Genomic DNA, 20,820 nt, shown 5'->3' with positions numbered 1-20,820 from the left:
TCAATAATACCAAAAAGAAAGTTTTTGGAGAAAAATTGTCAGAACAAAAAACGCTTTCCTAGTAACACAGATCAATAAATATGAGGCACTGGTGAACAAGATTATGAATGGAAATGATGCATAGATATAGATAGAATAGTGTCGAGAACTGTGAAGGGTCTGTCTTTTACTCTATTTCCAGGCTAACAAGTTACAATTTTATGTACCATTTCATGGAGCTGGCAGAAAATACATGACTCTTGAGTCAGAGATGAAGAACTTTATTACTCATAGCACAGCAAACAGCATCAACATTGGCTCATTTCATCAATTCCCCTTTTCCCCAAGTCCCAAGAAGTGACATGGATGAGACTGTGTTGGATGCCTGCAAATGCAGTGGGTGCATTACAGGAGGGTAACTGAGCTGAAGGATCCCAAAATGTGAGGATAAGGGGGAGAGAGTATGTGATAGTTTTAAACTGTTTGCAGCAATCATACAGGTGGGGTACTGTTAAAATTGTTGTTCTAAGATTATTGGGTGTGTAATTTGGGGTCAAGCAAATGAGTATATATGGGTTTAATTAGTTTTCTATTAATGTGTAACAAATTGTCATAAGAATAGTAGGTTAAACAACACACATTTATTATCTCGCAGTTTCTATGAGTCAGAAGTCCAGGCATGGCTTAAATGAATCCTGGCTGTTTATTCAATGGGTGTCGTTGGGTCAGAGTTTGTGTTTAAGCCCATTGTGTCAGTTAGGACTCAGCCTTGGGCTCATGGGTCTGTGTGTGGTTTGGGTAATGCTTTCGAATCTGCGCCATGTCCTGCTCTGATTGCACCTAAAAGGGTGCAGCCTATTCACAGCCTTTCTGACCCTCAGAGTTGATTCTAATCTACACCCATACAGTAGGCGTGTTATTCCAGGAAAACCGGATCCCATACCTGGTGCAAGAGTTCTGCTGAGAGGGAAAACAGGCCTTAAGGACAAAGTGATCTGCAACTCTCCCTGTGAGGACAGATGTTATTTGAAAAAAAAAAATGGAGAAATACATGACAAAGAGTGCTGATGAACAATGGAGAGCAATTAAGAGGAGACTGATAGCTGTATGATGAAATAAAATGGCATAGCAACCAGAAGTTTAATACAGAGAGACAAGGAAAGACACAGCCACAAGGAACCCTTCTGAGATCCCAATAAATGCCTGTATTAAAAAGGAGGAAACATCTCAAGTCAATAAACTAACCTTCCAACTTAAGAAACTAGATTAAAAAAACAAACACTAAACCAAGGCAAGCAAAATGAAGGAAATCATAAAGGTTAGAGCAGAAATAAAGGAAATGGAGAATAAAAGAAAAAAACAGTAGAGAAAAATCACCAAAATCAAAAGTTGTTTCTTTGTAAAGATCAGCAAAATTGGCAAACATTTAGCTAAAATGACCAAGAATAAAAAGAGAGAAGAGTCAAAACTACTAAAATCAGGAGTGAAGGTGAGGACATCACTACTGACCTTAAGAGTGGTAAAAAAAATCATGAAGGAATGTTATAAACAACTGTAGCCAACAAATTAAATAAAAGGTGACGTGGAAAAATTCTTAGAAAGGTGCAAATTCTTAACAAGGACTGAATAAGAAATAGAAAATCTGAATAAAACTATGACAAGTAAGATAAAATTAGTAATGAAAAAACTTCTCACAAAGAATATCCAAGGTTCAGATTCTTCACTGGTGAATTCTACCACACATTCAGAAAAGAACTAATTCCCATTTTCCTAAACTCTTCCAAAGATTAGAAGAGGAGAGAACACTTCCCAGCTCATTTTACAAAGCTAGTATTATTTTGATGCTGAAACCATACAAAGGCAGCAGAAGAAAAGAAAACTACAAATCAATATTCATTATGAATATAGATGCAACAATCTTCAATAAAATACTACAAACTAAACCCAGCAATAGATACAAAGGATTGTACACCATGAAAAAGTAGGGCTTATTCTAGGCATGCAAGTTGGTTTAACGTCTATAAATCAATTTATGTAATACAACATAGTTATTCAGTGAAGGACAAAAACCATATGATCATCTCAATGGATGCAGCAAAAAGTATTTGACAAAATCCAACACTCTTTCATGATAAAAAGAAAAAAAAACTCAACAAACTAGGATTAAAAGGAACTTTCTCAACTTGAGAGAGGGCATCTGTGAAAAACTCAAGACTAATGTCATACTCAATACAATGGAATATTAATCAACAGTAAAAAGAAATAAAGAGTCAAAACATGGATGAACCTGAAAGTTCAAAGCTAAGAGAAAGAAGTCAGGCACTGAAGACCAGGTATTGTACAACCCCCTTTATATGAAATGTGCAGACGAGGCAACTCTGTAGAGATGGAAGGTAAATTCGTGGTTGTCTAGGTCTAAGAGTGGAATGGGAAGTAATTGCTAATGGGGATAGCATTTGTCTTATGGAGGATTTAACGTTCTAGAATAAGATTTTGGCAGTGGCGGCACAACCCAGTGAATATACTAAAAAACACAGTAAATTGTACACTTTTAATAGGTGAATTTTATAGCATGTGAATTATATCTTAATAAATATGTTTAAAATACTAAAATCAATAGCTGGCACTTTCTGAAGGAGATATGTCATATAACGGGGACTGGGCAGCCGTAGCAGTTTTTAAATTGCCAGCGGGACACTTCAGACAGTCTTTAGTTTGGATAGGCTCCATTGCCTTAAAGGAATCATGTTCAAGAAGAAGAGTCATCGAGTTTAATATATTGTGTTTCTGTTTCTGGTATAAGTTCCCTTTCAAGTATGTAGTACCTTTAATATTTTCTAATATTACTAAATGGGTATGAAGAAGGATTTAAAATTTGGATTTCCTGTTCTCTCTTCTAACACATCCATATCTGTTTCAGTTAAGGATTTCAGAAAACCAGATAGGAATACTACCTGTAGTTGCATAAAAAGCAACTGAGGAGTCTGTTCAGAGCCCCCAGTCCTTTAATCGATGTTGATGAAATTGATGGCATTTAATGAGATCATAAACAGAATTAACTTTTTTCCTCACTCTACTACTGAATTAATATCTAGCCTTAGGAAATTAAGGCATATCTTTTTAACATAGTTGGAACTATCTGTAAGGTATACCATAAAATACTAAACAGTACGATAGTTGATCTTTAAGCAGCCTAAACCTTGAAAAAGTCAGATACCATCCAGGAAACAGAAAAACATTTGGCTATTTAAGTATATTTAAGTTGGAAATAAATGTATATTTAGGATGTAAGCCCCATAGGGTCAAGGAACTTTATTTCATCCGCTTCTATATCTCTAGTGTCTAGAACAGTACGTGGCACATAGCGGATGCTCAATATGCACTTCTTGAATGATTATGTCTTTATCAAACATAAACTCCGACATTGATTTCCTGACATCGAGAGGGGAAAGTCGTGTAAAGAACAGACATCTCTAATTTGGACGAGTAAACAGTTTACAAGAGGCTTATGTTATGTGACATTTAAGTAAAAGATTTACTTTAGAAATTTAGGTTTCTATCTGATGACACCATTGTCATTTATTTAAAGATTTAAAAAATTCTAAAATATAGAGTATAGCTGACATTAAGGTGTTATTTTTGTGACTATTTGAAAGACCCAAGACACATCTGTTAAGTATGAAACGTGCAAAGATGCAGATAAAATAAGAATTATGCACTACATTTCACTGTTCTGAGTAAACATTTAATCATCAAAGGACTCTGGCAATCTCCTCTGTATAGTGTTCTAGAAACATTTTTATTCAGACAGTTGTACATCCTGAACAAATTAGGGTTGGGGTTTGAGCTGTGGTTATAATTAAGGTTAGGGCTGTTTACTAATGGTGATTCTTTTCACTTAATAATGGTGTTTTAAATGAATCTCTGCAAATAAAAGTAACTTGAGCTTGGAGAAGATGCCCTTAGAGTTGTATAAATACTGCAAAGCTGTAGCTCAGAAGACATTTAAGGATGCTCCACACAGGATGAAAAAACCTTTAAAACATGACCAAAGCTCTTGAGTTGTCTCTGAAAGAAAGATATGATTTGCACATGCAAGTGCTGAAACATAGCAACGCTTATTCATAGCACAACAAGTGGGGCAGGATTGTTTGTTTACATTATTAAAATTCATGTCCAATTGTTTTTATCAATATGTTCTCAAGTTTCTTTGCCATTTCTGTAAAACATGGACCGTTCTGTAAAATATAGTGTGATTTTAACATAGACCATGTTATTTTGAAACTTCAGAGACAAGTATTGATTAAGCACAAGATATAACCAATCAGCGCATTTTAAAGAACCTGCATTTTTATACTTGGTATAAATGGCTTCTTCTTCTCCAACTGTGTATGCTTCCTTCCAATTCAGGCATCTCCCTCTGAAGAGAGCAATCTCAAATGGGAATCTTGGCTATTACGGCAACCAAGAGTAATTGCTTTTTATATTTTTGGTAGGGCTTTCTATTTAACCTCTTAGTTCATATATGTATTGATATTTAATGTTTTATTTTGAAATGTTATGTAAATTCTGAGATTAAATATATTGTCATAATTGCTATTTTAGCACAGCATCAAAATTCTTCCTGATTGCCAAATCCAATGAGCAATTTGTTTTTCTCAAACTTTAGGCTAACTCCGTCTGTAGCCTCTGTTAAAATCATTGCTTCCAGGTTTCTCCACCCCTTTGCTGACTCCTTCCATTGCTCACACTGCAATTGGCAAGATGCTTTCAGATAAAGGTTAATCGTGCCACAATTTGCTTCCCACCCATCCCGCACCCGTCTCCAGTTCAGACATTCAGTTTCTTTACATCGCTTCTACCTGAAGACCAAAATTCTCAACACGGTCAATAAATACCTGAATATTCTCCCTATGTCTCTCTTCCAGCCCCATTTCTCAGGGCTTCAAAGTGAATTTCTTTCAGTTTATCAGACTTGTCATGCTCTTGGAGTTTTCTCATGTGTTACTCCTTCTGCCTGGAAAGTCTCCATCAGAACTCTCCTCCTCTGCCCCGACCCCACCTTCCCACAATCATCTCTCAGCTTGAAGGCTATTTCCCAGGAAAAGTTTGCTTTCTTCTTTTTTTGAAGGTTGGCACCTGAGCTAACATCTGTTGCCAATCTTCTTTTTCTTCTTCTTCTTCTTCTCCCCAAGGCCTCCCAGTGCATAGTTATATATTCTAGTTGTAGGTCCTACTGGTTGTGCTGCGTGGGACGCTGCCTCAGCATGGCCCGATAGCAGTGCCATGTCTGCGCCCAGGATCCGAACCAGTGAAACCCTGGGCCACCGAAGCTGAACGCAAGGACTTAACCGCTTGACCACGGGGCCGGCCCCACCAGGAAAAGTTTTCTAATGACTCCAGTTTACATTCCCATAAAATCCTACACTCCTTCTAGCACAGTACATGGTACATTATTGTCTCTGGATATGTATTTGTGGATTAAGTGATTAATAAAAAATCTCCCTTTCTTCTGTTTTCCTCATTCTTTCCTGTTCGTCCAGAAACTAGTTCTTTGCCCCTTTTCCTTATTTTCTCTTCTAAATGTCAGCGTTCCTCAAGTTTCACTCCTGGGCTTTCCTTTCTTATCCCTCTCCCCTAGCAGTTTCATGACTTTCAGTAGCACTCCCATGTGGAAAATTGCTAAGCCTATATTTTCATCTCAAATTTCTCTCTCAGAGTCTATCCATACATGACCACTAGATTTCTCCATTTGGAGGACACCTGAAGTTGAGTATATCTCAAATTTCCCTGTAAAATTTTTGTTGCTGTCTTCCATAATTTTATTAATAATACAATAGATTTTCAATCCTCTGGGTATAGAATATGTTTTGATTACTAATTTACTTTACCCTCTCCATATCCCTCCAATTCAATAAATTGTGAAGTCTTGTTGAGGGTACCACCCAATCTCTCACTCATCTCATCTCTTCTTCTACTTTCTGTGACCACCATTCTACTTTATGCTCCTGTCATCATTTATGGAGGTTATACCAAAAAATGTCCAATGGGCTCCCCCGTCTTTAGTTTCTCCCCATTCAACTGCATCTTTCCCAGTATCCTATTTTGGAGACCTTTTATGTCCCTGCCTTTCTCCATGCCTCCCTGTTCAAGGTTCTGCAAAAATCTCAAGCTTCCTAACTTTCCCATGTGGAAGCCATTTCTTCTTCCTTTGAATTCTCATAGCACTTAATGTGTACTTCTGTTATCATACTTATCAGTTTCTTTTTAAAATTTTAACAGTTTATGTATGTTCCCTTTTTTCCCACGGGAGTGTAAGTTTCCTGAACGAAGTATTTATATCTGGGTCACTTTATATCCTCTATACATTTCACAAGTTTTAGATGCTAAACCAATGTGTTTAGTGAGTAACTGAATTGAGTCCATCCTTGATTTTATATAAATATATATGTATATTTTTTTTTTGAGGAAGATTAGCCCTGAGCTAACATCTGCTGCCAATCCTCCTCTTTTATTGGTGAAGAAGACTGGCCCTGAGCTAACATCCGTGCCCATCTTCCTCTACTTTATGTATGGGATGCCTGCCTCAGCATGGCTTGACAAGTGGTGCGTAGGTCCACATCAGGGATCTGAACTGGCAAACCCCCGGCCTCCAAAGCAGAACATGCGAACTTAACCACTGCCCCACCGGGCTGGCCCCTATAAATATATGTTTTGAATAAAATTTAGTTTATGACAACCTATTGATATTATCTTTAATGGTTAATCTAAAACATTCTTGTTTTTTCTTTCCTATTTTCTTAAATACTCATCATTGTCTATTTTGTTAGAGAGAAAGTGGTTTTCTTTGATAAAGTCCTCTGTAAATTCCAAATGGTATTATTTAATTCTACAGACGTAGCTTGGTTCTTTTGCAATAGAATAAAACTCTGTTCCCTTGCTCACCAGTGTTCTTTGATGATTACCGAGATGAGTGCCTGAAGTGTTGTCTTTTCCTATCTGTTTATACAAGAAGAATATTTTTTGATCTGCAACTGTGGTCTCTGTGCAATCTGCCCCAAATTGCTTTACTTTATTTTAATAGCAACAAACACGAGAGTCAAATATTAAAGGTCGATTTAATGTTGAGTTCCCAAAGCACAGAATAGCAGCTCTATGAATTCCTACTGATCAAAAAGGAGATTCATCCCCAAATCAGGAATAGGATGGAGATGAAAATAATGTTCAGATATTAACAGATATGAGGACAAGAGGAATTTGATGATCAGGAAATGAGAGAGTTCAAGTCCAGTTGTTTCAAATGGAAGAAGAATGAGAGGAGGCCAGGAGCAGAGACCAGCAGTTGAGTGTGCCCTCAGTTGAGACCAGCAGTTGAGACCAAGTGGCCCTAGTGTCAACACCATCCTTTCATCACAAAGCAGGTGTAATCTTAGTGCCCACAAGAAGAGGACGGAGACCAGGTGAATTGCCTCTTCTCTTTGAGAAGAAACGGAGCTGCTGAAAGTAGTCTATAAACACGCGACCAGAAAAATACCACTTGTAAAAATAAAAGGTTTATTTCATACAAGTAATGATGCAATAAGGAGATCTGTTAATCATGAGGAAAAGGTAAAATGAGAGACTGTAGATAAGACATTCTCTGGTGTCCTGTGCTTAGAGGATGAATTGATAAGTTTTGAAATATATATTCCCAATATTATTGAAGTTTATTTTGACCTAATTTAAACTGTTCTTGAGTTTACTATGTTAAAAATGTCCTGAAAAATTTTTCTTAAAATGTCCCCAGTTTTATGATAAGTGCTTGCTTTGTCACAGATTACATTTTGTTGCTTTACAGATCTGTTGAAATGTGTTCTTTTGGTTCATTTTACTTGACATGATTTAGATATTTGCTTTTAGAATAAAAATTAAAATCTGGTTAAAGTTGCTCAAAAGACTTTTTGAATATAAAAGTTATTACACGATGACTGTCAAACGTAAATGAACTTGACATATACAAATTTAATTTTCTTAAAACATATGTGGATAAAATACTTTCAAAATTATTTGAAGGTATTTAACATACTGAAAACACAGCTGTGTTCACTCTATTAAGCCTTAAGAATCTTAGAGACTCCCAAGTTACTAAATTATGGTTAAATATTGAAGACATGGCTATGTGGTGTTTGAATTATTTTCTATGTTAAAAGAGATTTGCTTTAAAGAAAAGTTGAGAACCAACTGTTGTCAGTGAACTGATAATTCACCTGTCATGACTGTCAATCGGCTTTGTTCATAGTGGCACTGAATATGGGATGAAAGCAGAGGAAAAAACTGTCTTGTTAGAACAGCTTTTGTATTGGCTGTTTTCAGAATTTATTTCAAAGTAAATTTCCAGAAACTAAGCATGACATCAAAAGTGTGTAACCAGCTTCATGATTATGTATGATGATTCAAAACCTCAAACAGAAACGATGTCCAGTCCTTCATGAAAGAAAGTCCTCTTGAGGAGCCAGGAAGGGGGAGAAAGAAAGGCTGGCAGTGTTCCTTGTGGGCATTTGAATGGAAGCGCCATCCTTTACAGTGGAGGCAGCCATCGGGGAACGGGCTTGGTAAACACTTCTCACCACCACACACACACTTGCTGTGAGATCATCCAGACAGAGAACATAGTACAGTGCCTGGCACACGGTGAGCCTTCAAAAAATGTTTATTTTAGCAAGTAATAGTAGCCAATAATAATAATAATGTGTAATAAATACAAAAAAATTAACAGCATAAAAACAAAAAAAGAAGGGTTACCAATGTCAGACTTCACTATACATGTCAGGTACTATTACAATCTACTGAAACAATAATAATCATGTAATAATAAGAACTCACATTTATTGAGAACTTGTTATGCGTGTATTATTATCTCTATCCTTTCCATTTTACGGATAAGAAAAATGAAGCTTAGGGGAAGTTAAGTAATAGAGGCAAATTTATACAGCTAGTGAATTTACAGACCTGTGCAATCTGGCTACAGAACCTTGGTCTTGAGCATTATGGTCTACTTATTCACTGATGTTGGGGCATTTTACCCATCCAAATAATAGTTGGAAAAAAAGTCCTCTGAGCCATTCCTCAGTGCTGGGTCCAAAAACTATTAGAGAAGAGAGAAAATCGCAGAAGCATTCTTAACTATGATAAATAAATACTTCTTACCAAAAACAAATGGTAGATTGGACATTTATAAATTTCAAAAACACATTAAAAGAAGGACTCTTTGCTTAAAATAATGTTATATAATTAATGGTACTCTTAAAAGATACTTTCCATCATTTTGTGATTTCTCTGATTATACAACATCATTCTGTTGGACTTTTGTGTTCTTTTTCAAAAGACAGAGTTTGTGAAAGAATCAAGTGGCTGTCTCTCTTACAGCTTCAAGACAATTTGCTTTCAAGCTGGTCATTGGCTAGAAATAAAGCTAGTGTGTTGAAATAGAAGTGTTGGAAAAAGTCACCATAATCAAGGCAGAGAGCAGAATCTTCTGAGAGTAGAGACCATGTATATATTTTGTCAATAACCTGTTCTCAGCCAGGAATGCATAAAATGCCATCTCTTCCTTTCAGAATCATAAGCATTCCCAGTGAAGACCTCATTTTGAGTGCTTTGGTGTTTGTGTATTCGCTGTTTCACTAATACCAGTAATGGGGCAGGAGGGTCTATACCAGAGCATTAAAGAGAAGTTCAGTCAAATTTTACTCAACCGGAATTGTTCTATTTGATTTTTTTTAAACGTTATGTAATATTTAGTGCATTTGCAGAATATATCTAGTTTTCATGTAGAATGTAAAATAAGATAGAATGAATACTCATGAACCCCTAAGTTAAATTAAAGTCTGAAATATTACCTATTACTTTGACATTACCTGTGTGTTTCCCTTTGATAACATTACATACTATTTATTCCCAGAGGTTACCAAGACCTTGAATTTTGTGTTTATTATTACACATTATTTGAGGATTAGATTTGCTACTTATGCATATATTCAGAAGTAAAATATTATCTAATTTTTCCTGTTGAGTTTTATAAGAGAGTGTCATATGTCTAGAGCTTGAATTTCTCAAAATTTTATTTCTACCATTTGTTCATGAGACTTCATATATATTTGGGTAAGTTATGTTCACTGTTGTATAATATTCCATTATGGCTATGTCACAATTTACTTATTCAGTTGTACCAGTGATGGTTCTGACAGGAAAATAGAATCCATTTCCCTTATAATAGTTATAATCGATAGTTTGGGACTAAAATGACTATTGGAAGAGATGGGGAAGGAACCTTAGGAAAGCTGCCACCCATGAGCAGTCAATATCTGAGCCTGAAGCCTGCCAGGACCTAGAATTGGGAGGTTGTGGAGAGGTCTGTGGAACTTCCTTATCTGCGGAGTGGGAGCTCACGTAGAGGTCAGTAAAGCAGCCATGTCTGACCACCATGAGCTGCCAAGAATAATGACTCCAATCAGGCCCACATTCCAAATCTCATGCAACTTCCTGTCATTGAGAATATCCAAAATTAAAAGAAGCATATGTGGAAAGGGATCTGGGAAGCATGTCTGAGACATATGACAAGTGTTGGTATGGTATCAGTTGATAGCACACCATTTTTGAATTGATGGTTTCTCCCCTATTGCTTTTGCTTTTTACAAGCATTGAGACTTTGAATATTCTTGTACATGTGCTGAGATTTCTCTGAGAATATGCCTAGGATGGGATTCCTGAGACATAGGTTAAATGCATTTACAGATTTACAAGACAATGCCCAAATGATTGTATCTATCTGCATTCCTACAAGCAGAGTATATGAGTCTCTGTGGCTCCACATTCTAGCCAATGTGTGGTTTCTGACTTCTTCATTCCTACCATCATAGCATGTGTAAAATGATATCTCATTGTGCTCTTAATTTGACTTTTGTTTAAATTCTAATGATGTTGAAATTTTCATGCTTTTTTCTTTTGCCATTCTGTTCCTTCTTCAGTGACATATTCATAATTTTATTTATCTATTAAATTTCTCGTCTTTGCCTTACAGATTTATACTTATTTTTATAAACTAATGCTCTATCGGTAATGTGTGACATAAATAGCCTCCAAACTTGTGACTTATGTTTTCACTTTCTTTGTGGTGTATTTTAGTAACAGATATTTCTAATTTGAATCCAACTTTTATTTTGCTGTTAGCATATTTTTGTCTTGTTTTAGAATTCTGAGGTATTATCTCCCTCTGTTTTTCTCTTAGAAATTCTAAAATTCTTCCTTTCATACTTAAGTCTATATATATTTATTTATTTATTGTTATGGTGTAGGAAGCAGTTTCATTTGTCTTACTATGGAGAGCCAATTATGCCCTGTATTAGGTAGTTCCTTCTTTCCTTAGTTTATTAGTTTCCTACTGTTGCTGTAACAGTTACCACAAACTTGGTGGCTTAAAGCGACAAATTTGTTATCTTACAGTTATGGTGGTCAGAATTCTGAAATGGTTCTTATGGGCTAAAGTGAAGATGTTGGTAAGCCTGCATTCCTTCCAGAGGCTCTAGAGGAGAATCTGTTCCTTGACTTTTCCAGCCTCTAGAAGCTGCCCTTGTTCTTTGGCTCATGGCCTCCTTCCATCTTCAAAGCCAGCAATTGCGTCACTCCAACCTCTGCCTCTGCTGCTCCTTCTTTCACTTATAAGAACATTCAGCACATCTGGATAATCCAGGATAATATCCTTATATGAGATTCCTAATATAATCACATGTGCAAAGTCCCTTTTCCAGGGTGATATATTTACAGATCCTGGGTATTAGGACATGGACGTCTTTAGGGGACCATCATTCTGTCTCAGTGATCTGTAATGCCCCCTGTATCCTATATCGTTTTAACATAAGCATGAGTCTGTTTCTGGGTTCTGGATTCCACTAGTATATTTTCTGTGCCCCAGGCCTCCATGTTTCCCACTATCATAATTAATATAGCTTTATAATAGATCTTTGTACGTGATAGGAATGGCCCTCAACTTATTCTTCTGCTTTTGGATGTTTTGGCTATTCTTAGACTTTCACCTTTTCATACAAATTTTAGGACCAGTTGGTAAATTGATCCAAATCCTGTTGTGATTGTAATTAGAATTGCATAGAATCCATAGATGTAACTGAAAATACCAGATATCTGTAGAGCATTGAGTCTCTCTGTTCATGAACATCTGTCTCTTTATATCTATTTTATGGTTTCATTAATGCATTTTATATGTTCTCTGTAAAGGTTTTGACAGTACAGAATTAAATTTATTCTTAGAAAATCTGTTTTTTTTTTTTTACTGCTGTCAAAAATGCTCTCTCTTTTTAAGAAAACATTTACTAATTATATGTTGCTGGTTATGCAAAAGCACAATTGATTTTTTATATTGATTTTGTATAAAACATCTTTACTAAACTCTTTCACTAATTCCAAGAATTTTTCTGAAATTATTTTAAGGTTTTTATGTGTATAATTATATAAACTATGAATGATATTTTGTTTCTTACTTTCTGATATTTATAACATTTATGTTACTCAGTGGTTTGAATTTTCAGTGTTTAGTAAAAGATCCAGAATGTGCATCTTTACCTTGTTTTTGGGTATTATTTCACTTTAGTATTGTATTCTTATTAGTTTTGAGTACAAACTATTGGGTTAAGGAAGTTTCCTTCATTTTTTGCATGATGTGAGTTTTCATAATGATTGAATTTGAATTGTATCAAATTATCTTTCTGTTCAAATAAAATAGTAGGCTTTTTTCCTCCATTGTTAATAGGTGAATTACAGTTAGGGGTTATAAATCTTAAACTACCCATGTGCCTATGATAATCACAACTCAATCGTGTGTTTTCTGTATAGACAGCAGGCCTTGGTGATGCGACTATTTTGCTGAGTGGGTTTTGTTTCATGAGTGGATTTGGTCTGTGAATTTCCTTTTCTGATTCGGTTTTGCTGTCAAGGTTATACTAGCCTGCTAAGTGAGTTGGGGGATATTTCCACATTTCTTTCTCTGAATAGTTTGCTGTTGGGAGTTCCTTGGGTGAAATTTGAAACTGGTCCCTGAAGAAGGAGGGCAGGGAAAAACCGAAGAAGGAGGCAGACCACCCCAGATGGGTAGATGGCAGGTTTAAGAAGCAAAGGAACTTATATATGAGGCTTGTCTTGGGCGCTGCGAGATGAGTAATCTCTGCACCTGACTGCCAAAATCTTAAAAGTTTCTATCAAGGCCTTACCGGTGTTCAGTCATGCATACAGTCCAGATGGTCTCAACAAAACCTTATTCTCTCAAGGCTGCATCCTTGAAGTGACTCCTAGTGCTGGAACAGTGGGTAGAATGTAAGTTCCAAGGACTGCGGAGGGTGTGAGGAGCCTCTGATTGCCCAGGTCCAGTTTGCAGGTCAGCCAGCAGTCACATCCTCTCAGTGACCTCCTCCAACATCTGCATAGCTTGCAATGATATACTTTTTTAAAAGTCTAGTGGGAGTCCTTCATAAACCTCCAAGGAGTAGTATTTTTTTATAGGACATTTCATTATGCTATTATTTGTTAAATATTTGTATGAGCTAGTGTGCAGCTTGATGAGTTTTGACAAAATAAACCTGTACTGTCAGCAAAATACAAGACAGTTCTATCATCCCAGGTGATTTCTTCATGTCATTTTCCAGCCAGTCCAACCTCAGCCTTCTGTTCTCAACAGGCAATCACTCTTATGAATGCTAACACCATATATTGTTTTTGCCTCTAGAATTTTGTATTAATACACTCTAACATGCTGTACTCTTTCATATCCGGCTATTTTCACTTAACATAATTGTGTGTAAGATACATCCATGCTGTTATGTCAATCAGTGACTAATTATTTTCTATTTATGTATAAACTTGTTAATCTCTTCTCCTTGGATGGGCATTGGTTCATTTCTAGTTTAATGATTATGAATAAAATGTCATGAACATTTATTGTGTAAATTATTGGACATTCTTGTGTAAGTCACTTTGTGAACATATGCTTTTATTTCTCTTGGTTAAATACTTATGTGTAGAATTGCTGAGTCATAGTGGATCCCCATGTTTAACTTCATAAATAATTGCCCATCTTCTTTCCAAAGTAGTTGTATCCTTTCAAATTGACAATGGTGATTGCCCCAGTAGTGCCACATCCTTGTCAACATTTAGTCTTTTTTTCAGTTTTACCAATCTGATGTGCATTTGTATGTTTAAATATTGACTTGATGGATTTCTTCATAGATTCTAGATACTGGTCATTTTCCACTCATATGCATGGGGAGTTTTTCCTCTCAGTCTGTGACTTGTCTGTTCCATTTCTTAATGGTTTTTGGATCAGAAAAAGTTTCAGTGAGTGTTCTTGGCTTTGTAGTTAAGTAACCATTCCCAGCTTAAGTTTGCAAAGGCATTCTTGTAGTTTCCTTCCTCGAATCTTCATAATTTTACTCTCTTATGTGTTTATATCTGTGATAGATCTCCAAATAAGGTTTGCCTAAATGTGAGATAGGATGTAAACGGGGTGTTTTTGGTGTTCATTTTGTTTTTTTGCATATGAATATCTAATTTTTCCCACATGATTTGTTGAAGACTTTACTTTTCTAATTTTATCACCTTTCGCCTGAAATGTATATGTTATAAACTAATCTTGCTGCAGTAAAATAAAAAGAAAAAAGTTATCACCTTAGTACTTTTGTTGAAAATCAATTGACCATCTAATTGTAGTCTTTCTGAACTTTATAGTGTTCCATTTATCTATTTGTCTAAAAGTGCAACTATCCAGACTCCAGTACAATATTGAATAGATGATGAGATCAGACATCCTTGACTTTGTCCGGATTTAGGGGAAAAGCATTTAGTCTTTTACCATTGCGTATGGTGTATTTCTTACTGTGGGACCATGGATTAAAAAAAGAAAAACTCTGATTTCTAAGGCAGTTAATTTATTTACCTTTGTCCTTCATGTGTCCAACATAGTTTTTGGTGCATTCTAAGCCCTTTGTATTTTTAAGTTAATCAGTGAATGATTATCTGAATCGTTTGGTTTGATAGTGTTCCTTTTGGTAGCTGACAACATACTCTGATAACTGCTCTTAGTTCACCTGCTTTTAACCATGTTTCAGAATGAATAAATTGGATAGACACCCCTCGCCCCAGAATTTCTCATTTAGACACATTGTTTGGTATATATTCTCTATCTGTAGTGTTTGAAACTTTTTTGTATGTGTTGGCGTGTTTTATTTGCTGATCCTAAGAACAGCTCTTTTAACATAGACAATGTAAGATTGGAGAATAATTGAATCTCTTTATTCCTAACATGAAATTTGGGATAGAATGTTATGGGCACAGACCATGCTTAACAAGTATGAGTATTAAATTTTATTTTAAAAATCAACTTAAAATATTAACTTTTGCAGTTTTGAAGGTGAATAGACATGTTAAAATCATATTTTATTTCAATATTTTGATTGTGAGGAAAAGCCTTTAGAAATTGTGTAAACCATAGTGCTTATCCCTAATTCTTTCCTAAATAAGTGATTTATTTATTTGATTATATAGGTAAATGATATGTTCAACATATTACTGATTTGGGCATTTCCTTAGGAAGAGGCATCCTTTTTATAATGGATCCTAGGTTAGAGGTCTGAAATGGCATCGCATGTGTGCATGTCTGTGTATGTGAATGGTGTGACTCTCTTCTCCATGGTAAAGTTTGAAAAACTCATGACCCATCAGTTACTCTTGGTGTAAATTATTCCTTTTCTCTGCTTTAAAACAGACATTCTATTGATTTTGTTTCCTAGTTCAATTTTGTGGGGAAATTGCTTGGACCAAGAGGAAACTCCTTGAAGAGGCTACAGGAAGAAACAGGTGCTAAAATGTCTATCCTGGGCAAAGGATCAATGAGAGATAAAGCGAAGGTACTGAACTCTGAATTTGTTGTTTAACACATCCAGGAGGTTACCTGGAGCACTGAGGGCCAAGTTTACACGCCCATCTGAACTGTTCTCCCGTTATTTCCTTTGATTGTCATCTTCTGGGACCACTCTTACACTTTCTGATGTCTCCTTTATTTTCATAGAAATCAATTATTGGTCTTTTTTTCTCCAGAACATTCTTTATTTTTTTTCTTTAGTCCTTTCTGTAGATTGTTGTCAACTCTTCCCACCTTTTCTGTGTCCTCTGTAGGATGTTTCTTTATGTCCGTGTTCATTTTCTGTAATTCCCTGGCTGGATCCCTTTTCCTCCTTCAACTATATCATCTAATCACATCCATTGTGTCATTCTTTCATTTTCTCTCTCTGCTCTTATTTCACTTTGAGCCTCTTATGTGAAGCAATTTCAAATACTTATCTGCAAATCTAGGAGGATTTCACTTATTTTTGAAATGTTTCAGTGCTATTAGGCAACTCACCTGACCCTAGAAGAACAATAAGCTAAGAAATACATCAACTTGGATGTCTGAAATGATTTATTTCACATCTGAATGATATCATTTTCCCATTTTGTAAAGTCATAGCAATTTTATATGTGTTAGAATTCAATGTTTTGGAAAAATAATAACTGTCGAGATTTATTCAAGAAGGATCTTTTCAAATTCATTGGGAAGGGTGGATATGTTATGCTGGTATCATTTGACCAGGCCATTCTTTTCTGATTTCATATGTTGCCATGGAAAATAAAATACTCAAACATGTGTTTCTGACTATAGGAATTACTTACAAAATTGCTTAGGAGTTCTGTATTTGAACTATTAATATGACGTCTTAAATGGATACAGTTAGAGAGAAATGTCACTGAACTGGTGAGTGTTTAATCCACTAAATATTTTGTCTTAATTGTAGTAAATCTATATATGAGTGCTGTTTTAGAATGGATTCGACAGTCAATTCTATAAATTGCAAACGGTATGATTTTTACTACTCTTCTATTTTGGGTAACTTTTGGTTACTCTATACTGTGTATAATTTCAGAAATGACTACCTTCTTGCTAATCTCCTGCCTCCAGTTTTTCTGAGAACATTTAGGACAAAGAATAAAAGTATTTAAGAGGTGGTAACACCAATATCTAGTCATGAGATAAGCTTTTTCCCCTCTGTCACAAACCAGTTTTGATTTTCTGTATATAGGAGGAGAAATTGATATATAATAATCTGTGTCCATGCTTTCATATGTTCTTTAATGTCTTATAGTCTTATAATGTAAGCTTCTTATTGTGTGCTTTTATACTTTTACACATTCTTTAAGATTTATATCAGGTATCATCTCCCTCGCAGGGCTTTTCTGAACTTCCGTAATAGGCTAAACTCTCTCTTATCTCTTAACATATTTTATTGAAGTTTGCTGTTTGTCTCATTAAACTGTAAGCTTCCACAGACCAGAGAAATGTCCTCGTCAGCTTTGCACACCCAGAGCCTCTCTGTAGTCTCTCCATGTCTTTAAAGCAGATGGGTATTTTTCATTCTCATATATTTGGGCATTTTTTTCCTGTTCATAAAGTTTTAAATTGGATTCCTTTTTCCCTGTGAGCATGTTAGGTATCAGCATAAGTATTTGAAATCTACTGGGAAGCAAATTTGCTTCTGTTAAGTTTTCATTTGGTTTAATTTACTGATATTACCTGTTACTTAAAACCCTGTTTCTCATTGATTACTTTTTGAGTGAGCCATCATGTTTGTCTATGCTTTGAGCATTTTCATTGTTCCTTTATAAAATGGAAGAAAATGAAAATGTTTAATAACAACAGTGATAATAATGTATTGCACTACAAAATACATTTTTTAGGATCTAGATAAGACCTTAACTGCTGAGTTAAGACACACAGCTGAAATAAAACCACAGACATGGATATGAAAAAATTTACCTTGGTGAACAGTTGATTAAAGTCAAAATAAATTCCTGCTGTGTTATTTACTACTAAGCGGCTATTTTGCCTTTCTGTAACGTGACCTGAATAGGAAGCAAGATTTTATTATAACAAATAAATAAAACTCATCTGATTCTTCAATGGAAGTATATATGTGTGTATGTGTATATACAGCCACGCAAGCACATACTCATGCACAATTGTGGCATTATTTATTGGACACACTATATGTCATTCATAGTTCTAGTTCACAGTAATGAATAGGACAAAAATTTTTCCTCTTCTGGAGTTTACATTCCAATGATAAAGACAGACAATAAAAAGGTGAATAAATAGATTTTGTGCTTTCAGGCATGGATAACTATTATGGATTAAAATAAAACAGAGGAAGGGAAAAGAGGTTAATGGTGGTGGGAACAATAATTTAATACAATGATCATGTAGAACGCTGGATAATAAAAAGGAACCAACCATAGAAAAGCCAGAATCAAGAGAGAATGCCAGGTGTGATGACTCTGAGGGAGGATCTGTATCATTCTCTGTAACCATATCTGTATCTCTAACTATTGTGGTGCTGTAGCCATAGCTTTGTTTATATTTATTCCCGTTTAGCTGTGACCTGATTTCTTTGCTCACCTTTATAGCAAGACCTGCTGAAAATGTTATTTGTGTATTTGGGATCAGTCATTCTCATCCATTCTCTGTTCTCCTCCTGCTCAGTCCTTGTGATTGGATCCTTCCTGTTCCAGAGTCTTCAGACTTCTTTCTTTCCTTCGTGAACTCATACCATCTATGTGCTTCAGAACCCAAAATGTGTATGTCTAGCCCCCAATCTCTCCCTTAGGTTCTAGAGTTACATATTTAACTACCTAATCAACATGTCCATGTGGATGTCTAATAGACATTGAAACTTAATATGTCCAAACACACATAGAAACATATAAATATATGTATATTTGTATGTATGTATGTGTATATACACACTCATATATGTATATGTATATATATGAATGAAATACATATATTATATATTTACATACATAAAAGGTATTACCTACATATGGTATGTGTGTATGGTATGTATGTACCTACATATATAGGTATATACTTATCTATATATGAAGGACATATTAACACATATACAAACAGAGAGAGAGAGAGAATAAACCCAAAGATTGAAAGAGTAAGACAGAGAGGCTGAAAGATTGAGCGAGATTCCTTTGCTGACTTTTAGGGCTTCGGTGACTACAATATGAGCTGTGCAGTCTCAAGATGTAGGGATAGCTTCTCTTTTTGCCTTATGTTTGCTCAGAAGCAAATCTCATTGAAAGAAGAAATGGAAAACAGCCCGTATTCCATTGAAGGGTGCTTGGTAGCTCAAGCCTACAAAGGTTAGTTGTGTTGATTTAAGGTTGATATCAGCAGGCATTAAGGAGATCAGTGCACAACGGCAAGTCTGTTTTGCACATTCTATTCAATGAAAAAATAAATAAACGACTGAAGCATTACTTAGCACTCCTTGTGCACCTGCAGGCAAAGCCTGGGTCAGCAGCCTGCTCTGCGGTCCCGTAGTCAGCCACCTTTGCAGACAAACTTGTTTAATAGCCTGGTTTGCAATTACCGGCTTGCCTCCCCTTTCTAAGAAATAACAGATTGTTTTTCTGTTTTAGGGATGCTGCTAAGGTGCTTCACAATGGACGCCTTAACCTTGATCTTTACCTCATGCTGAAAGGAGATACCTAGATAGTTGTTTAAGTCAGGATAAAATATGAAAATTATTTCTTACACATCTGCTATGTGCTCAACAGTAGATTAAATATTATGCTGTTTAGGAAATAAGAATTAGGCATGATTCAAGCCCTCACAAAGCTTGTAGTTTAATTAAATGTCCTGATCTGTTTAACACTTTTTTTAAAAAAAGTCTACGAAATGACCAATGATTTGAATTAGGAGGTGGAAAGAATGATAAACTCATTTAGTTTTGTTTTTATAGATATGATAAGACTTCTAATCCTTATAAAAGTATTAATTTTTTGTAAGATCATTATAAAATTTACTACGTAATAGAGAAAATAGTTCTAGTGGTCTAGCATAGGAAGAAGATTCTAACAAGTTTAATGTTTTTATTTGTGTTATTTTGTTTTTGATGGTGGTAGGGAAACATCCCTTTCTGTTTAGTTATAACTAGCCAATAACTCTGTAAACAAAGAAAATCAAAGCCAAAACCAAATAAAGTGTAGTAATCCAAGGTAACACCAGTAGCAAAATCCTACCTTATCTTCATGATTTCATGCCTATATTGGTCAGATCCCAAAATATGTAAACTACGTTCTACCTAAAACCATCCAGGAACGCTTGAACAGAAGCTATCTTCAGCTGTGATGGTAAAAGGTATACGTAGAGAAATCTGGAAGGTAAAATATACGATATGTTTTCAATGTTTCAAAATACATCAGGAAATTAACTGGCAGTTCAGAAATTTCTTTAAAGTCTAAGTCCTTTGTACACCATATGGCCAGTTGGTTCTAAATAACCACACAGCTGCCAGCTTCCCCAGCACTTGGGTCTGAGCAATCTTCAGGGGTAACTTACTGTAGCTTCAGAGGGAGTGTTGCTATTTTTAGAGAAGCTGATGGCAGAGATTATACAAGGCAAGCAGTGGTTCTATGGACCTATCTTTGAAAAGAGTGAGGAATAAACATATTATCTCCAAGAAGAAAGGTTAGAGAGTTTAGAGAAAATCAGACAGGGGGTGAGCACAACCAGATCAGAGAGGAAACAGCTGGAAAGTATGAAGGCACATTTCTTGCCTACCGATCTGTTGTGCTTACATGGAAACCACAAATGGCTATATTGCAAATAAATTGTGTTGCATTGAAAGGCATTTTGGCATTTATATTAGTAAGCTTGGTTGGGATTATGGAACGTGGTCTTAAAACATGCAAGTG

The 20,820-nt window shown here is 35.5% G+C and overlaps 1 protein-coding gene across 3 annotated transcripts in view; it reads left to right on the top strand.

The window, feature by feature from the left end:
• Positions 1 to 20,820, top strand: part of KHDRBS2 (KH RNA binding domain containing, signal transduction associated 2) — a 551,264-nt gene that overhangs the window by 170,900 nt on the left and 359,544 nt on the right. For all 3 annotated transcript variants that reach the window (XR_011529819.1, XR_011529818.1, XM_008525631.2), the window contains exon 3: positions 15,810 to 15,926. Coding sequence is in view for 1 of the 3 variants with exons in the window: in XM_008525631.2 (XP_008523853.2) it covers positions 15,810 to 15,926 (117 nt within the window). In the remaining 2 variants the exon portion in view is untranslated. The remainder of the gene's footprint in view (positions 1 to 15,809; positions 15,927 to 20,820) is intronic.

Source organism: Equus przewalskii, chromosome 19, assembly GCF_037783145.1.
Source record: "Equus przewalskii isolate Varuska chromosome 19, EquPr2, whole genome shotgun sequence".
Classification (NCBI taxonomy): Eukaryota; Metazoa; Chordata; class Mammalia; order Perissodactyla; family Equidae; genus Equus; species Equus przewalskii.
Note: the sequence above shows the minus strand (reverse complement) of the source record. Positions and strands in the feature narration are given on the sequence as shown.